At 37.0% G+C, this 17,300-nt stretch overlaps 1 protein-coding gene across 1 annotated transcript in view; it reads left to right on the top strand.

Annotated features, from left to right (window-relative positions):
• The window catches only part of LOC121738406 (SCY1-like protein 2), an 81,365-nt gene that overhangs the window by 29,295 nt on the left and 34,770 nt on the right, over positions 1-17,300 (top strand). Inside the window, exons 5-6 of the mRNA XM_042130432.1 lie at positions 14,729-14,820; positions 16,149-16,294. Coding sequence (XP_041986366.1) covers positions 14,729-14,820; positions 16,149-16,294 — 238 coding nt within the window. The remainder of the gene's footprint in view (positions 1-14,728; positions 14,821-16,148; positions 16,295-17,300) is intronic.

Genomic DNA, 17,300 nt, shown 5'->3' with positions numbered 1-17,300 from the left:
TTGGTGAAAGTGGGTCTTAGACCTTAATAACAGACTGTTAAAATACTTATGTCCCACAGTAAAAATTTAACAGCGGATTAGTAAATGCAATGTTAAGTGAACAATGAGTGAACAACTATCAATTCGTTCATTCTTGTTATAAGGCGACGAAATTGCAATGTACAAGATTAATACGACATGTTTGCTGCAATGTGTCACTTTCTTCCATAGTAGTATAATAGTAGATAATGCGACAAAATTAAAATATTTCTTCTTCTTCTTAATTTACCAGGTTAATAATTATTATCTGTCAAAGCTGAAAACATGAATCATAATACAAACTTTTATTTACATATTTCGGTTTGGTAATTTTGATACAAGTCAGTATATTTGCAATGTCAAGGAAAATCCGAAGGCTGAATTTTTGGCAAAGTGAAAATAAATAATTATTTATAACTATGAAAATAATTAATAATAAGGACGTAGCGGAAACATGGCGGAAAGACTGAAAAGTCAAAACAGATTCTTTTATTGATATTGCATATTATTTTCTTTGAAAATTGTTATTTTGACTCATATAACAGCCTGTTAAATATTTAACGGACCTCCATAGCAGGAATTAAATTTAACGCCGTGTTAGGTGATTTAACATGACATTAGGGCATGGTGGAACGCTCGATAGCTCTAACAGGCCATTAACTAATTTAACAAGCCATTATTTATTTAACACTAGCTGTCCCGGTGAACTTCGTGTCACTTTAAAACCTTCCCTGGACATCTACGAATATTTTAAGACTAAAATTAGCCCAATCCGTTCAGCTATTTTCGAGTTTTAGCGTTACTAACACAATTGAAAATCCATTTTATATATAAAAGTGTTGTTTTTAGACTTTTTCAGGAAATTAATTTTTTTTTTTAGAATTTTTCTCTACGTAAGAACCATCCTCGTACTTCAAGGAATATTTAAAAAAAAGAATTAGCGAAATCGGTCCAACCGTTCTCGAGTTTTGCGCTTAGCAACACATTCAGCGACTCATTTTTATATTATAGATTGCTTGATGAAACTGGGTCTTAATCTGTTAAACTAACCTGAGAGGAGATTTCTAAGGCATCCATTACACGCTCATGCAAGCGACAGTCAATTCCGTCAATCATGAGTTATGTTTCACCGATGGTGACTGATGGACTGACGAATGGTATTAAACGGTCACTCAATTCTTTTCAGTTTTATATCAGTCAAAGTCAAAAATTTTAAAGGTTTATATCTAATTTGATATATACAGGGTGTTAGAAAAATAAGTGATAATACTTTAGGGTGCGTACGTGTTCCTTGTAGAGAGTTCACTGTGAAAGTAGCAGCGCTGAAAGACCAAAATTTGTTTTCACTTTTGTATGGGGAAACTTGTGACGCTCGGACCCTTGCCCATACAAAAATGAAAAAAAAAACGTCTTTCAGATCTGCTACTTTCACAGTATTCAGTTTTATCCAGTCGCTTGAGGGTCCCGGTACATTTATTGTCAATAAATCAGTTATTTTAAAGGTCAATGTATATGTCGCAGCCGACTGGTTTAAATAGCCGTTCAATCAAACAGCTAGCCTTTTGACTGAACAACGCCATTCAATCACACGGCTATACGTCGCTTAGCTGACTTGTTGACTACAACGTTCAACACTACAGCTAGACGACGCTTAGCGAATTGGTCTGTTTTTGTGTGTTGCTCTGTGTTGTGGTCTAAGTTCTAACCTAACCTAACCCACTTTTGGACTTTTTGGATTGTGTTTGCTTTTGTTTTGACGAGGGGCTATGCCCCCCGAACCCCCCTTTCGGGGGAGGCTGCGTCCATCCATTTCATAATCCCGTAATTTCTCCTTGAATATTTGTTGAAATTTTAATTCACTCGTATGTGCCTCGACAATTTTTGTCTCTTTAATAACACTTGTAACTTTTATTAACTACTTTCTTTCCGAAAAACAACCACCAACACCAACAAACACCTGCTAGTTGACGCCATATCTATACATCTATACATATAAATAAAATTGGAGTGTCTGTTTGTAATATTAAAATAACCGTTTTTTACTACATGCATATGAATATTTAGACGGTACTTACACCAAAATAACAATTTTTAGAATTTTTGTCTGTCTGTATGTGTGTCTGTTTGTTCCGGCTAATCTCCGAAATGGCTGGACCGATTTTGACGGCACTTTTATTGGCAGATAGCTGATGTAATAAGGAGTAACTTAGGCTACTTTTTAACCGACTTCCAAAAAGGAGGAGGACATACTTTTACTTTTTTATTTTTTATCTATGTATTTTACATTTTGTTGACGCGGACGAAGTCGCGGGTAACAGCTAGTTGTAAATAAAACGCACCTAGCGCCGCAGCGGTGCGCGCTGAACTACTTCAATTAGACGGCGGCTTTTGAATCAGCTGTAGTATTGAACGTTTTGAGCGACTAAAATATTCAATAGAAAAGCTAGACGTGTGATTGAATGGCGTTGTTCAGTCAAAGGGCTAGCTGTTTGATTGAACGGCCATTTAAACCAGTCGGCTGCGACATACGCCTTTATAATAAAATCCTAGAAAACGTTCAAAATCTTTCCATAATAAATTAAAAAAAAGGTAGTCAAAAAGTCCTACCATACCTACAAGCGAAATTATACTGGTTGTTTGCATTTATCTCCGTAAACATTGATTTTACAATGAATATTATAAAGACTCAATCTTATGTAGAAAATTAATTTTTTCTCGTAAAAAAATAAATAATAAAGGTGAAAATATTAATATGTCTAAAAAGATTTGACCTTCTAAGCGTTACGTTAGTAACATAGAATATCATTGTTCTAAGCAATATGGCGGCTAACGCACCAGTCGATTTGGTCGAGTTTTAAAATTTAAGCTATCCCTGACCCCCTCTAAACATTGGTGCAAAACTGACTTAAATTAATTTCAGATTCCCACACAAGGCTGAACTAACCCTATTTGGCTACAGCTAACCGTGCTTACAAGTTACCATACGAATATAAATCTGATATCAGAAAATTAATAAAAGATTAATCTGAGACCGGTAATTAAATTCATACATTTAATTATACTCTCCAATATATTTAATCTAATATTTGAGATACTTAATAATATTCTAACCCTCGGTTGGTCGCGCTTCTAAAATAACGCCGTATGGTCATTGGTTACCTGGGGTCTTTGAAAGCCCGAAAATTAAATGACATAAAAACTGCATAAAATTATATATTTGTTCACCGTTTTATGTATATTATTATTATTTAATTCAATAATAATCAGATTCAATCAAAAATTTGATTATATTTTGAAGATTATTAACCTAAACTCACAATGTAAAAATACAAGTCAAAAAATTTCAGCTGAAGACCGTAAGATTGGAAAACAGAAAAAAAAAACAAAATTATTTTTAAATTGTAGTAAAACATGTAGATAACTAAAATAACAGCTGTTAAATTTCCCATAACTTAGCCTGCAATTTAAAAAGCTAAGTTCAAATAACATATAAACTATTGAATGTCAAACATTGACAATTTTTTAGCATCAAAACCTAATATATTTTTTATATTTTCCTGTTCTAACACTTAAGACGTATGGTAAATAATTTATACCGATAATTACTTTCCATTACCAAAAAATAATAAGTAATCATCATTTCGGTCTAGGTAGAAAAATATGCATTTTTGGAAAAGTGCGTATAAATGCTTCTTCTAAGTCACTTCTAAGTGACATAAAGCAATAAGAACCAACACGCAATGATTTTTATTGATTTATTAATAAAATATAATGAAAATCACAAAAGAAAGCCATTTCGATGTGAAAACTGTATGGAAATATCAAATCAAATATAGTGACGTGGTTGGTCACCTGGGGTCTTTAAAGACCCAAGCGTGAATAAACGCATCTGTAACTCACAACACATGCACGAGAGTTCAGACGAGTGGCGATTTTATTGAAATATAATTCCTTTTAAGAAGTTACCTAAAGAGAGGAGTTGCTACGATTAATTTAAATATTTAAAGCTTCTGTACTGAAAATCGTTTATTCGATAACTAAGATTAGCAAATTTACATTTACAGCACATTTACATCACAAGAGGCCAGTGGGAACATAAACGTCGCTGGTATGACCGTATAGTGAAGCACGGAGGATCGCGTGATCAGAGAAGCGCGAATTTCACAGCGCGCCGCTTGCTTATCTAAATCGCACCGGCCAGCGGACCCCGCGTGGTCGGCGCCGGATCGGTCCGCGGTGTTCGAGGCGCGGGAGTGGAGGTGTTATAGGCATGGCGAACATAGATCCTAGTGACGCAATAGGGATGTACCAGATTATTTTAAAACCCCGCGTTATAAAAATAGTTTTTTAAGTTTTCGCAAACTCCGGGCTTTTAAAGACCCCGCGTGACCAACCGAGGGTTAAAGATGATTAGTTTTTCTATTGTATAAAAATCGAACGCTGTATTTTTAAATACGATAAGAATCTTCATTACAATCATTACAAATCATAATTTCATATATTTCGAATGAAAAGTTTTTATACTTTAGTGACGGGGAAACCTAAATTAATACTATCGATAACTTGAATAAAAAACATAATTTAATATTCGCAAATAATTTTTAGATAGGTATCTATTTTTTCTAATAGATGAGTCTATTTCTATATTAATAATAATTTAGTAAATTAATATTTCTAACAGCGCATAGTTCCAGGCAATACTGCCTATCATGTGTATAGATTGTTTGACAAGGGAGGCATTTATCTCTTGTTAACTACGAGTGTTTGTTGACAGTGGATTACCTTTAGATCGATTGAATGCAAGCCATTTGTAGTCGGCCTTTTGGGTATATTCTACAAACTTTACCTATTACCGGTCCAAAGCAAATACCTAAGAGAATATTATGCAAGGGTAAAAAAATCTGACATCTTGCACACTTCATATCAAAATTGAAAGAAACGTTTCAAAACGTCGAAGTTTTTTTTTTGTTTACTGTTAATGCTGCAGTGTAGCGTGAAAATATTGCAATAATATATAATATCCTATTCAAACTTATACTGAAATATAAAGTCCTACTTATACGGAAAGATGCAGCGGACTGACGTCTGACACCCGGCCGACTTGACCGGACTCGTTTTGTACATTCCCGTTCGATTGGTCTCCGTCTGACCTTACTTTTTTTTTTAAACTCTACGTCAGACATGAATTATTAAATATAATTTATTACCTATGCTATTAATACCATAACTATTATTAGTGTAACGGAATTCATATTGATTTTAACTATTCCACTTAGCACGTGTAGGTTCTTTTCTGCATGTAGTTACATTATCATAGAGTTAATATAAATAATTGTAAAAAAAATTGATAGAGCGAGATTCGAGATTAATAAAATTACTTACTACCAATATTCAAATATCAATAATTATTAGTAAAAATTTCGATTTAGAAACGAAATATCGATAAATGAACGGTCACATCCCTAAATTCAAAAGCGACGCCAGTTTTGCGGTGCGCCCGTAACTTTACACACGCTTTGGCGGAAAACGTTATTGTTACGTCTCCCGACACCGATATGTTTATCTTGTTTGTGTGTGTTTATTTATATTTAGTTTTGTTTATTTAATTGAATTAGTTACAAACTGTCGCTGCTGCTTCATGAAATTCAACGTTATTTTATATCGTTACTAGCCTTCGCCGCCCCGGCTTCGCATCGGGTATGAAATATATAATAGCCACTGAAAAAATTATTCAAATCCATTCAGCACTTTTGACTTGTATTCATTATTACTACCCGTGGCCCGCATTGGTCGGTACTGCCGCAAAAGCTTCTATACTTCCCGCAATTTTTAAATCTGTAATATCTTCGAAAATATTCATTTAAATCATAATATTATGCTGTTCAGGCCTTATAGATCTACATTAAATCAGCAATGTATTTAAGTCATTTAATTGGATAAGGATTAATGCTATATTTATTAAAATTGCTTCGAAAATTAGCCATTATTTGTCGTAAAAAGAAAATGACAAAAAATGTTATTGTGTGATATTCATAAGAGATAAACAATAAACATATACCATCGCGGAGTTTTCTGTAGACCTTTTCGATGTGTACAATACTTGGTACATTATTTTGAGAAATCTCATAGGCCTGCGTTTGCTGCTCTGCGTAACGCTGCGGAGGACGCGGTTGAATTTTGCGATCCCGCTCCTCCGCGTATAGCGTTGATGAGGGCATGAGGTCGGTAAACCTCTGCGGAGGGAGTCCGACATACCCATGTCCCCTTCCCCCGAGGGGGCGGGGGATACGTAATGCATTTCCCCCCCTTAAAAAAAAGAAAGGCCTGCGTTTGCAATGTATTACAATTATTTTATGTATACAACTTGGTAACCGTTAGGATAATGGAAATATTGGTTACTATAAAATATTTAGCTACATTTATCAGCTTCCTAACGAACTATAAATCATTACAATAAAGCTACAAACAACGGAACTGCAGCCGTTTGAATGAGCCCCGGTAGCGCTGAACCTATAGCGGTAGCTAAGCCGCTAGGCTGGTTTTCTATAGAATGATAATAGAATAAAAAGCAGGAATTATAGTAATAAAAATATAAAAAAGTAAGCTGGTACTTATTGATGTATTGTAATAAACTCTAAACTTACTGATAAAATTATTAAAAAATATTTAAACAACAACTTTAACATTTTTTTATCTAATTACGGCCTGTTTCACCATTTTGTTTACATACCAATAATTCGTATGGCGGAGATGAGATGAACAGGTGTGTTTTTTTAATCGATATCTCGATAATTACGGTGATCGATACGTGAAAGATGTAAAGGACCTTAATTGTATACCGTACAAAGAGCAACAAAAAGTATTGAATAAAAATTTCCTTATCTCGACGGGGAACCGAGTTATGATGAAAAAACATTTTAAGACAAACCTGTAAAACAAAATTTGTTAAGCCGGATTGTAATGATTACTATGGAAGCAGAATGCTTAAAACATTAATACCTTCATTTGTAGAAGAGCTGCCAGAAGACCTGCAAAAGTTGTATCGGGACAAGTGTAAATATAATATAGACGACAACTTAAAAACATCTATTGAGTAAATTTAACTAATAATGCGACCACATCTTGTCCAGATAAACTCTTTGTAGTTTTTGCGGCAAGATTTCTTGTATTTTGTAATATTATTGTATAGAGTATTGAATAAAATAAATAAATAAATAAAATAAATAACTGAATTTAACCCTTTTTTAAGATGGCGGAAAACCCACAAGGTTATTTTGGTCGACAATTTGAACTTAAGCTTTTCTAGCCATCTCCCACGTAATATCCAAAATTAGGCTTTCTCGGTTCATTTGCATTTCTAACCCAATTTTTCCGACGTAATGACTGGAGTACAGTATTTCTCCACTATTTAATTAACGTTTTTTCGATTTATCGCCTCTGAAACCCCCTATATACTAAATCTCATGAAAATCGTTGGAGCTGATTCCGAGATTCCAATCTCTATACAGTGTGTAACAAAAATAAGTGATAATACTTTAGGGTGTGTACGTGTTCCTTGTAGAGATTTCACTGTGAAAGTAGCAGCTCTGAAAGACGAAAATTTTTTTCACTTTTGTGTGGGCAAGGGCCCGAGTGTCACGAGTTTCCCCATACAAAAGTGAAAAAAATTTTTGGTCTTTCAGCTCCGCTACTGTCACATTGAACTCTCTACAAGGAACACGTACACACCCTAAAGTATTATCACTTATTTTTGTTACACCCTGTATATATAAAACTCAAAGGTGACTGACGGATTGACATAGTAATCTATCAACGCACAGCCCAAACCACTGGACCGATCGGGCTGAAATTTGGCATGCAGGTAGATGTTATGACGTAGGCATCCGCTAAGGATTTTGATAAATTCCAACTCCAAGGGGTTACAATAGGGGATGAAAGTTTGTATATAATAAGCGTCCGTGGCCTAATGGGTAGACCTTCCGTTCGCACTCCTAGAGGGTGTAGGTTCGAACCCGGGTGGAGGCGTGTACCAATGAGACATTTTCTGATCTCAAGTACATAATACGGACGCTCGTACGGTGAAGGAAAACATCGTGAGGAAACCCGCACGTAGTTGGTCCCAGACGTATTGACTAGTTCTTTCCTCTGGACTAGGCCGACTAAGATGCGAGAATGCCGTATGCGCTTGGGCAACCATACGGACATTTAAAAATCTTCCGTCCCAGGCACTACAGTATTTGAGGAGTGGTTACTTCGCTCTGAAAAATACTGTATAGATCATCCACAACGGATGTAAAGGCCTAGTTTTTTTTTTGCTCGTTTAAAGATATAAGATTAAAGATATAAGATATGTATAGAATAGTTACGACACAAAATCATCATAGTCGGTTTAGCTATGAAAGGTTCTTGTCATCAAATAATTCATCTGCTCGTTTCCATTGTCCTCATAGTCGTTGTAACTTTGTAAAACCAATTTTATGGTAATTAGGTACCCACAATTTATATTAAATAGGTACCTAATATAAATTGTCAGTAACGATTAATTTATACGTCTTAAGGACCCCTTAAGGACGTAATATGTTGTGTTGATTTGGTGTACAATGACCCTTAGATAATACTCAGACAGTCGACGCAAAATTAAAAACATTTTTAATAATAGTACAAAGACGATTTTACAAAAGTAAAAATTGTGAAATACGCGAAATGAAACAACCCCGAATTTAATAAACATTGGAAATTAATGACAAACATGCCCGAGGCTAGATGTACAAAAGATACAAAAATTAAAACGCTTAAATATGTATATTAAAGAATAAATTTCTGCATGCTTAAGCCCCAATTTCACCAACGTCTGTTAATGTTAACAGCTTGTAAAAATGTCATGTCTTCTCTTTCATTCATAAGAAAAATTAAAGAGGTGACGTGATACTAATTCGAGCGTTACGAGTAACTTTAACAGTCGTTGGTGAAAATATTGGGGCTTAAGGTCAGGGCACAAATAGGTCAGAAACGGACGAAACGCAAATGTGCGAATCTCTGCGTGAGTCGTGACAAAATTTTATTTCATTGCAATCACCTTTCAAAACGTACATCTAATTTTGTTTGTTTGTTTGAACGAGTTAATCTCAGGAACTACTGGTCCCATTTGAAAAATTGTTGCAGTGTTAGATAGCCCATTTATCGAGGAAGGATAAAGGCTACATTTTATCAGGCTAAGACTAATAGGAGCGAAGAAATAGAGGAAAATGTGGAAAAATGGGGGAAATAATTTGAAAGGGTTTGTCTCACGATTCACGAACTACTGGAGCAATTTTCCTGTTGTTTGGCACAAATAAGAAGTAGACCACGTGAAGGATCATAGGCTATTTTTTGTGGACTGATTATTTGTCTGTGAAATATCTAGCCCAGACAGGCTGATATTTTATTTTTGTGATCGGGTCCCGTTTTTAACCTTTGAGTAAGGGAATAAAAAGGAGAAAATTATCCATCTACGTGTAATTATCGCATTACTGTCTCTTCTGCCTCATAAGACAATCCATACTAATATTATATTTAAAGCGAAAGTGTGTACCTCTTCACACCCAAACCACTTTTGCTCAAATTTGGAGATACTTTGAGTCAAAAGAAATAAGTCCCAATAAATTTGGAGATATACTTTTAAGTCCCGAGAAAGGACAAAGAATTCTTTTATTCCGGAAAAATTGACGGTTACCGCGCGGTAAATGAATTTGGCTCAACGGAGGCCGTCTAGTAGTATAATAAATAGAATTAATATGTTTTCATAACGTCTTTATGAGACCCATTCCTAACGTTCAGACGTGACTTTATGTTGATGCAAGATATAGTACTCTATAGCTTTTTTCCACGGCTTCGTACATTTTACTGTGATATTGTGTGTCCCGACACCAGTGTCCGATCCTTTAATTTTATGGATATGTGTAATTTTTCGGGTTCCGTACCCAAAGGGTAAAAACGGGAGCCTATTACTGACTTCGCTGTCTGTCCGTCTGTCTTGCCGTCTGTCTGTCTGTCTGCAGGCTGTATCTCGAGAACCGCTAAAGCGTGCGACAATGTACTATCATAATAAAAGCATTGACAACCCGTTCTTTTTAAGCACTCGGGATAAAATTAAAATAGCAAGATTGTTTGAACCTTTAGAAAACTCTTTGCAAAGCCTAATCTCCGAATGGCAGACGCGATGGGACTGTTCCACCAAAGGGCGACATCTTTATTATTTTGTCCCTAATATTCGTGAACGACTATCTAAACATTGGATGGATATTGATCACTGCGTTTCTCAATTCCTGACCGGTCATGGAAATTTTAAGGCCAAACTCTACGGATTTAATCTAGTAGCATCACCCATGTGCGAGTTCTCGACCGAAGGCAACATGTTTGAACAAACAGCTCATTATGTTCTCTGGGAGTGCAGTCTCTGGCAGGACGAAAGAACTACAATGCTAAACAACCTACTCTGTACATCTGGTGTCGCATACTACGGTAATCTCGTGGACAGCGCTAGGAACTTCCGTGCCTTCAAGCGTTGTCACAATTACTACTGGCAACAGTCTAACACAAAAAATTTATTTAGTTCTAGCGTAGTAGTCACTATTATTATTAACATTTATTCCCGTGGTGCTTCCCCCTTCCAGTTCTTTGACTTTCGGTCACTGCAATTGAAACTCCTCCTATTTTCTTCTGATTAATTTCGTTGCGGGTCCCAAGACAGCTTTAGCAAGTCCCTCGGGCTCCCTGAGATCATATCAAAGGGTTTTCGTGGTTGGATACCGCTGTCGATCCTGGCGACATAGGAGATACAGTGGTGGGAATGTGTGGTGGGCCAAAGCCCGTTTAAAAAAAAACCGCTAAAGCTAGACTTCTGAAAATTTCACAGATTGTGTATTTCTGTTGCCGCTATAACAACAAATACTAAAAGTAAAATAATTTTTGCTTTAGAATGGTACGGAACCCTTAAAGATCGGCCAAGTGTGAGACCAACTCACACTTGGCCGATTATTTATCGACGAATTGACTCTTATTTTTTCTCTCTCTCTCGGTTGTAGAATGGTATTATAATATTTGATTTTTGTCTCGGGCTTTTATACTAATTTGACCAATACTTCTCATGTAAACATCAGTACATGGATGACCGAGCTTTGCTCGGTATAGCAAACACTCATTGACTTCGTGTTACTTAACAACGCCATCTGCTGGAATAGCTTTAGCTGTTGTTGTGTTGTTAAAGCAATTAGTTGCTCACAAAATAGTATTATTATTTGAGAATAGATGTCAGGAAGAGTCATATTTTCAGTTTATCGATTATCGATAAAACACGAATAAAAAGACATTTTCTGAAAATGATTCCTAGCTAGATCGATTTATCGCCCCCGAAACCCCCTATATGCATTTTTTGTTAAATCTAGCGTGTTATACTGTTCTTTTTTATGTTTTAAGATAGAAGAGGTTAATTCCTAAATAAATTCCTCAATTTCTTAGCTCTCAGTCAGATAGTTTAGAAGTTAGATTGATGCAGCTAACACATTACATGTTACACCGCTAAGTGTGTACCCAACTTATTGCGTTATTCGCCACACGCTACGAACTCGCTCGCAACTCGCCAGTTTAATAGGGTCCTAGCACACGGGGACTTTTTTCGTTCGCGAAAGGCGCGATGGCATCGCTACTAATACTGTAGCGTTTTCTGTGCGGGCGGATTCGGCGATATCACTAGGACATTAACTTACGTGCATGGTGTGACCCAGGGAGGCGAGTCGAGCTGCTGTCGTGCGAGTATGCAGGCACAGTTTTTTTTTTTTTTTTTATGAAATAAGGGGGCAAACGAGCAAACGGGTCACCTGATGGAAAGCAACTTCCGTCGCCCATGGACACTCGCAGCATCAGAAGAGCTGCAAGTGCGTTGCCGGCCTTTTAAGAGGGCATAGGGTAATAGGGTAGGGTAGGGAAGGGAATAGGGCAGTGGTTAGGGAATTGGGCCTCCGGTAAACTCACTCACTCGGCGAAACACAGCGCAAGCGCTGTTTCACGCCGGTTTTCTGTGAGAACGTGGTATTTATCCGGTCGAGCCGGCCCATTCGTGCCGAAGCATGGCTCTCCCACGTAAAAAAGCACAGTAGCTTTCTACTATCACTTTAGCTGCTCGTACTGTGTAAACTATCCTTTAGAGTTGTCCAATGTCACTATCGGTCGCTAGAACGTTGCCCTAGCATGCGCGAGAATTCAGCCCTGTAGCTAAATAGAAACCAAAAATAAATAATTTAAAGTTATTTCTTTGATAATAAATTAAAAGTTGTTTCAATAAACTTCTCAAACAGGATAATTTAATTAAAAAGAAACTTATATATTTTTATAGCAATATTTAAAAAATACTTGAGGTCGCCTAATGGTCGAAATTCGACCTCAAATAAAAAATAATCGGCCGAGTGCGAGTCGGATTGCGCACGAAGGGTTCCGTACTATTAAGGTACGCGCACAGTTTGTCGGTGCGTGCCGGGGCGGATCGGGGCTCAGCGCAAAATGCGCTATAGCACACTATTGCAAGGCCGGATCGCATCGCATTGACGGATTTTAACGCTCACTGTGCTGGGGCGTGCCGGGGCGTGCTGGAGCGTGCCGGGCCGGGCCGGGGTGGGTCGGCGCGCAATGCATGGACGGATTTCGAGCCGAGGCTTGTCGGGCCGCATCGCATCACATCCACGCGCCGCTTGCTATAGCACACTGTTGCCGGGGCGCAGCGGGTCTTGTCGGGCCGTGTCGCATTGACGGAAATCTGCCAAGCAAAAATCCGCGCCGATGCGCCCCGGCACAGTGATACGCGCATCCGCTTCCATGCAAATTGTATGGAGACGGATTTTTGCGATGCGCCCCGGCACGCTGAGCCCCGGCACGGCCCGTTTCAGTGTGCTCACTCCTTTATGTGAGCCCCCCTTAATTTATATTTTATTTTAAAATTATTACTTATTAAATATTAAAGTACACATATAATTAAGGACTTTGAGAAAAAGTCAAGTACGGTAGGTACTTGATTTTTAGGTGTTGTCATTATTGATATAGAGCGAAAAAGGCCAAAAAAATAACGTTTAATACTTTAGGGTGAGTATGTGTTCCATATAGAGAGTTCACTGTAAAAGTAGCAGCGCTGAAAGACCAAATTTTTTTTTCAATTTGTTTGGGAAACTCGTGACGTTCGGGCGCTTGCCCATACAAAAGTGAAAAAAATTTGGTCTTTCAGCGCTTTTACTTTCACAGTGAACTCTCTACAAGGAACACATACACACCCTAATGTATTATCACTTATTTTTGTTACACCCTGTATAGATTCTTTAAATTGTACGGAGATAATCCCAAATGAATGAATCTTTTGAATAATGAATCTACAAACTCATGAAAATCGGACCAGACAGACGCACACTTTTGCTTTTCAATGTTTCTCATAATAATGTTAATTATAATGTGCTTTATTAAATTAATTAATTGTGTTCAATCACTTCGTTGTTAACATCGATGGCAGATTTATATTAATCACAAGCAGTTTACAACTGTTTAACTTTTCATTATATTTTGTTGTTGTATTTTCATGCTGCTGTGAATTTTAATGCCACGTAGACTAAAATATTCTGCAATAAAGTGTATAACACAGTAATATTCGGTGTTCATTCACATATTCGAATTGTTCTGTAACTTTATCAAAATAATGTAACAATTCTGTATTTTAACTTTTTATCGCTATTCGGTAGGTCCGCTATGGATTGATATAATATTTTATATTATATGCACTACTTTTACGTAACAGATAAATACTTGACGAAATGGTTGGTGGCTCCCACGCAGCTTTAATGGAAAATGAAAGTTTCATTTTCCATTAAAGCTGGACAGCCGGTCTAACTTATAATTCTTATAAATTAACCCTACATAGCAGCTGTGACGGAGTGCCCAAGTGGGTGCGCAGGAGACTAGAGTTCTCTCTCCTCCTTTAGGGTTGCAACCCTGTAGAAGCTGATAATCCCATACGACCAGCAACTAGCAAGAAATCATAATAATAATAATAACGTTTATTCAACAATATGACACCACATTACACTCCAATAATAAATTACACGTTACAATACAAAGAAAGGAAATTAAAACATCACATAATTATAAAAAAAAAGAGAAAAAAAAGGAAGGAATAATTAATGAGACACACCAAGAGACACACCGACCACACACCAGGTCAGTGATAAGACAGTAGGTACCTATGCATAACATATAAGGACGTAAGACTATGGGGACATCCCCATAGTGCATAAGGGTCAGCCGTACGAGTAGAGTATTGTTATGTCCACCGTCGAAAAGGATACCACTCAGGCTTATTGCCTTGGTGGGCACCACAGTGCATGGAATTCAGCCCACGACCGCCTAATTGACGGCTCTAAATCACTACGAGAGGCGTTATCGACGGGATAAATGCGGGGGCTTAGCCAAATCGTTTTCGATATACTTAGCTTATTTTTAGAATATAGCCGATCAAAATGTATTGACATGACATGAGTCGCATGTCGAGCGAACGCTTATGTCAATTCCATACATTTTCTTCTTCAATCCATTTTCAAGATCAGGGATTCTATAAAGAAGCGATAAAGAAAAGGTGTTGGCTAGCTATAATAAAACCTCTTAATGTAACTTCTTAACACACTTTATTGTCCACAGAGAGCGTACACGGGCTGGATCCAACGGAGATGATCCCTGTGCCACCATGGTCGGTCAAAGTCGCCAGGATCTGCCAACCAAATCTCGACTACTTAGGTAAGAATTCGTACTATCAGAGAAGTTGATTCATAGGCAGAATAGCGTAATTTGATCAAGCTATGGTCCCAGCCGACTGAATTCGTAAAATTAAGCCCGACAGCACATTTTCCGAAATTTCTGATCAGAAAAATTCCGACGCCCGCCGGAACGCACTCTGTTCATACATTTTGTTGTAGACCCCGCACACTATCAGAATTTCTAACATGTCAAAATGTATGAGCGGGTCGGGGCGTCCGAATTTTTCTGATCAGAAATTCGGGTCATTACCCGAATTTCTGATCAGAAAAATTCGGACGGCCGGGCTAAATTGACATTCCCCAGCCAAATGACGTAGGTTATCAGCTTAAACAGTTTTTCATTAGCTATGTCCACACTATGCGCTTTCGTTTTCAATGTTCGTCATCTTCTTTCATTCAACTTTGGTTTTGATGCATTCAATAATTGAATGCGTCAACGAACGAAATGCTAACATTGTCATTTAAGTTTTTTCGAGACGGTCAGAGGGCATGCGTCGCGGTCATGACTCACGTACGCTGTTGACTGCGCTTTGACGCATGCCCTTGACAAACAGAAAAAGGCACAGTGTGGACGAAGCTATTGGCACACAACGGTTAAGCGTAAACCATGACATAACACGATTTCATCAAACAACTAAATGGGAAGATACTTTAAATGGAAGACAAAGAGACATTAGAATGTATGTCTTTAATCCAATCTAACATCTCATTATATTATTCTTGTGAACATATTTTATCCATTTTCCTCTCTTTTTCTTTAATATCATCTCCTGTGTAAATAAAAAGATAAATATCTTTGGTGCAACACTTTTACAACACAATAAATTAAATTCAAATTCAAATATTTATTTGCCAGAAAATGGTACAAAAAGATGTTTAAAAATATGATGAGATAAGCCACGTATGGCGTGCAAATTTTTAAATATAGGTCATAAGTTATAACAAAATCACAATGGAAATAGATGAAAACAAATTAAATACATTAAATTTTACATACTCTACTTATACATTGATTACATTTTAGTCAAGTCTTTATCATTAATGAATTCATTTACTGAGTAATAACATTTTAAATACTAATTATTAAATAACGCAGTTTCAAACTCAGAAAAACTATGTTAATAATTTAAAGATGGATCTGCTGGAAGACTGCAAGACGAAACTAAATATAAATCTAAGTAATAGTCTTTTCATTAAATAGATTTACTTAGCAATTATATCAGTTCAACAGAACTAATCTTCTAGTAACTCGAGTTAATTTCCTGTTCAACTTTTAACTAATTTACTTGGTTAACTGTCTGTTTGTAGCGCCGGAAGTTCAGACTAGCGGGCACTGTAACATTCTGTCTGACATGTTCTCTTTGGGAATGGTGATCTGCGCTGTTTTCAACCTCGGAAGGTCGCTGTTGAAGGCAAATAACATGCCCACGCTGTATCTGAAGCAGATTGAATTCGTAAGTATCCTTTTGCAGTAAATAATAAATATCCTTTAATTCGTAAACGGTATAATAACCCTATTACCCCTACCCTACAAATATATTAAAGCGTATATCTGCATTTATTATATAGGACACACACAATCGCAGTTTATATAGTTTCAAGAGATATATACAAGTTATCAGAACCACTGCGATAGAAACCTTAACCATTATTTATGCGTGAGATAAGTTTATCCGGGGTGTAACTCGCTATCTCACGAATCTCACGCGCGACCTCGGAGATTAAGTATACACTCATTACAATTGGAATTACACTTGAAAAGACTTCAGACTCGAAATCAGCGGGCAGCGGAGCGGGAGCGGCGGCGGCGCGTTCCAATGTAAGGATTTATGTGGATAAGCGGTCTAGTGCGTCGCGCGCTGCTAGCCGAGCGACGCGCATCCGTTTCCGAGGCTTGTCCATATAAATCTGATTTCGAGACTGAAGCCTTTAGAGATGTTGTACTTATAGATATAAAACTCGGTCCCCCAAAGCGTACCTTATATTGATTGTAATAGAGCCGATAATGACACTCGAAACCTAGTCGAATATATAAAAATAAGTCGGGTTTTCCTTCCTAACGCTATGACTCCAGAGAGCACTAACTGATTTCCACGGTTTTGCATTCGTTGCAAAGCTCTCGAGCTCCGTGAGGTTCATAGAAAAAAAAATCAGAAAAACGTCAAGAGAAAAGTAGAAAAACAGGGAAAACAGGCAAAACAACGTTTACCGGGACAGCTAGTTTATAATAAGAAGATCCACAATGTGTAGGTATCTTTTTATTTAAAAAAACTACGTAAAATAGCTTGTGATCTCGCGGTATGGCGGCAAAACCGCTTATTAGCGCGGACGCATATAAATTTATTATAAGTTTATGTTATAAATTTATTATATTTTGTCTTTGTCTGTCAAGACACTATAACAGAAAAGTGTTTGCTATAATTTTTTAATATAGTGTCTCGACAACTATAAATAACATTT

Source organism: Aricia agestis, chromosome Z (genome assembly GCF_905147365.1).
Source record: "Aricia agestis chromosome Z, ilAriAges1.1, whole genome shotgun sequence".
In the NCBI taxonomy this organism is placed as follows: Eukaryota; Metazoa; Arthropoda; class Insecta; order Lepidoptera; family Lycaenidae; genus Aricia; species Aricia agestis.
The sequence above is the reverse complement of the archived record's forward strand: the minus strand, read 5'-3'. Positions and strand labels throughout refer to the sequence as shown.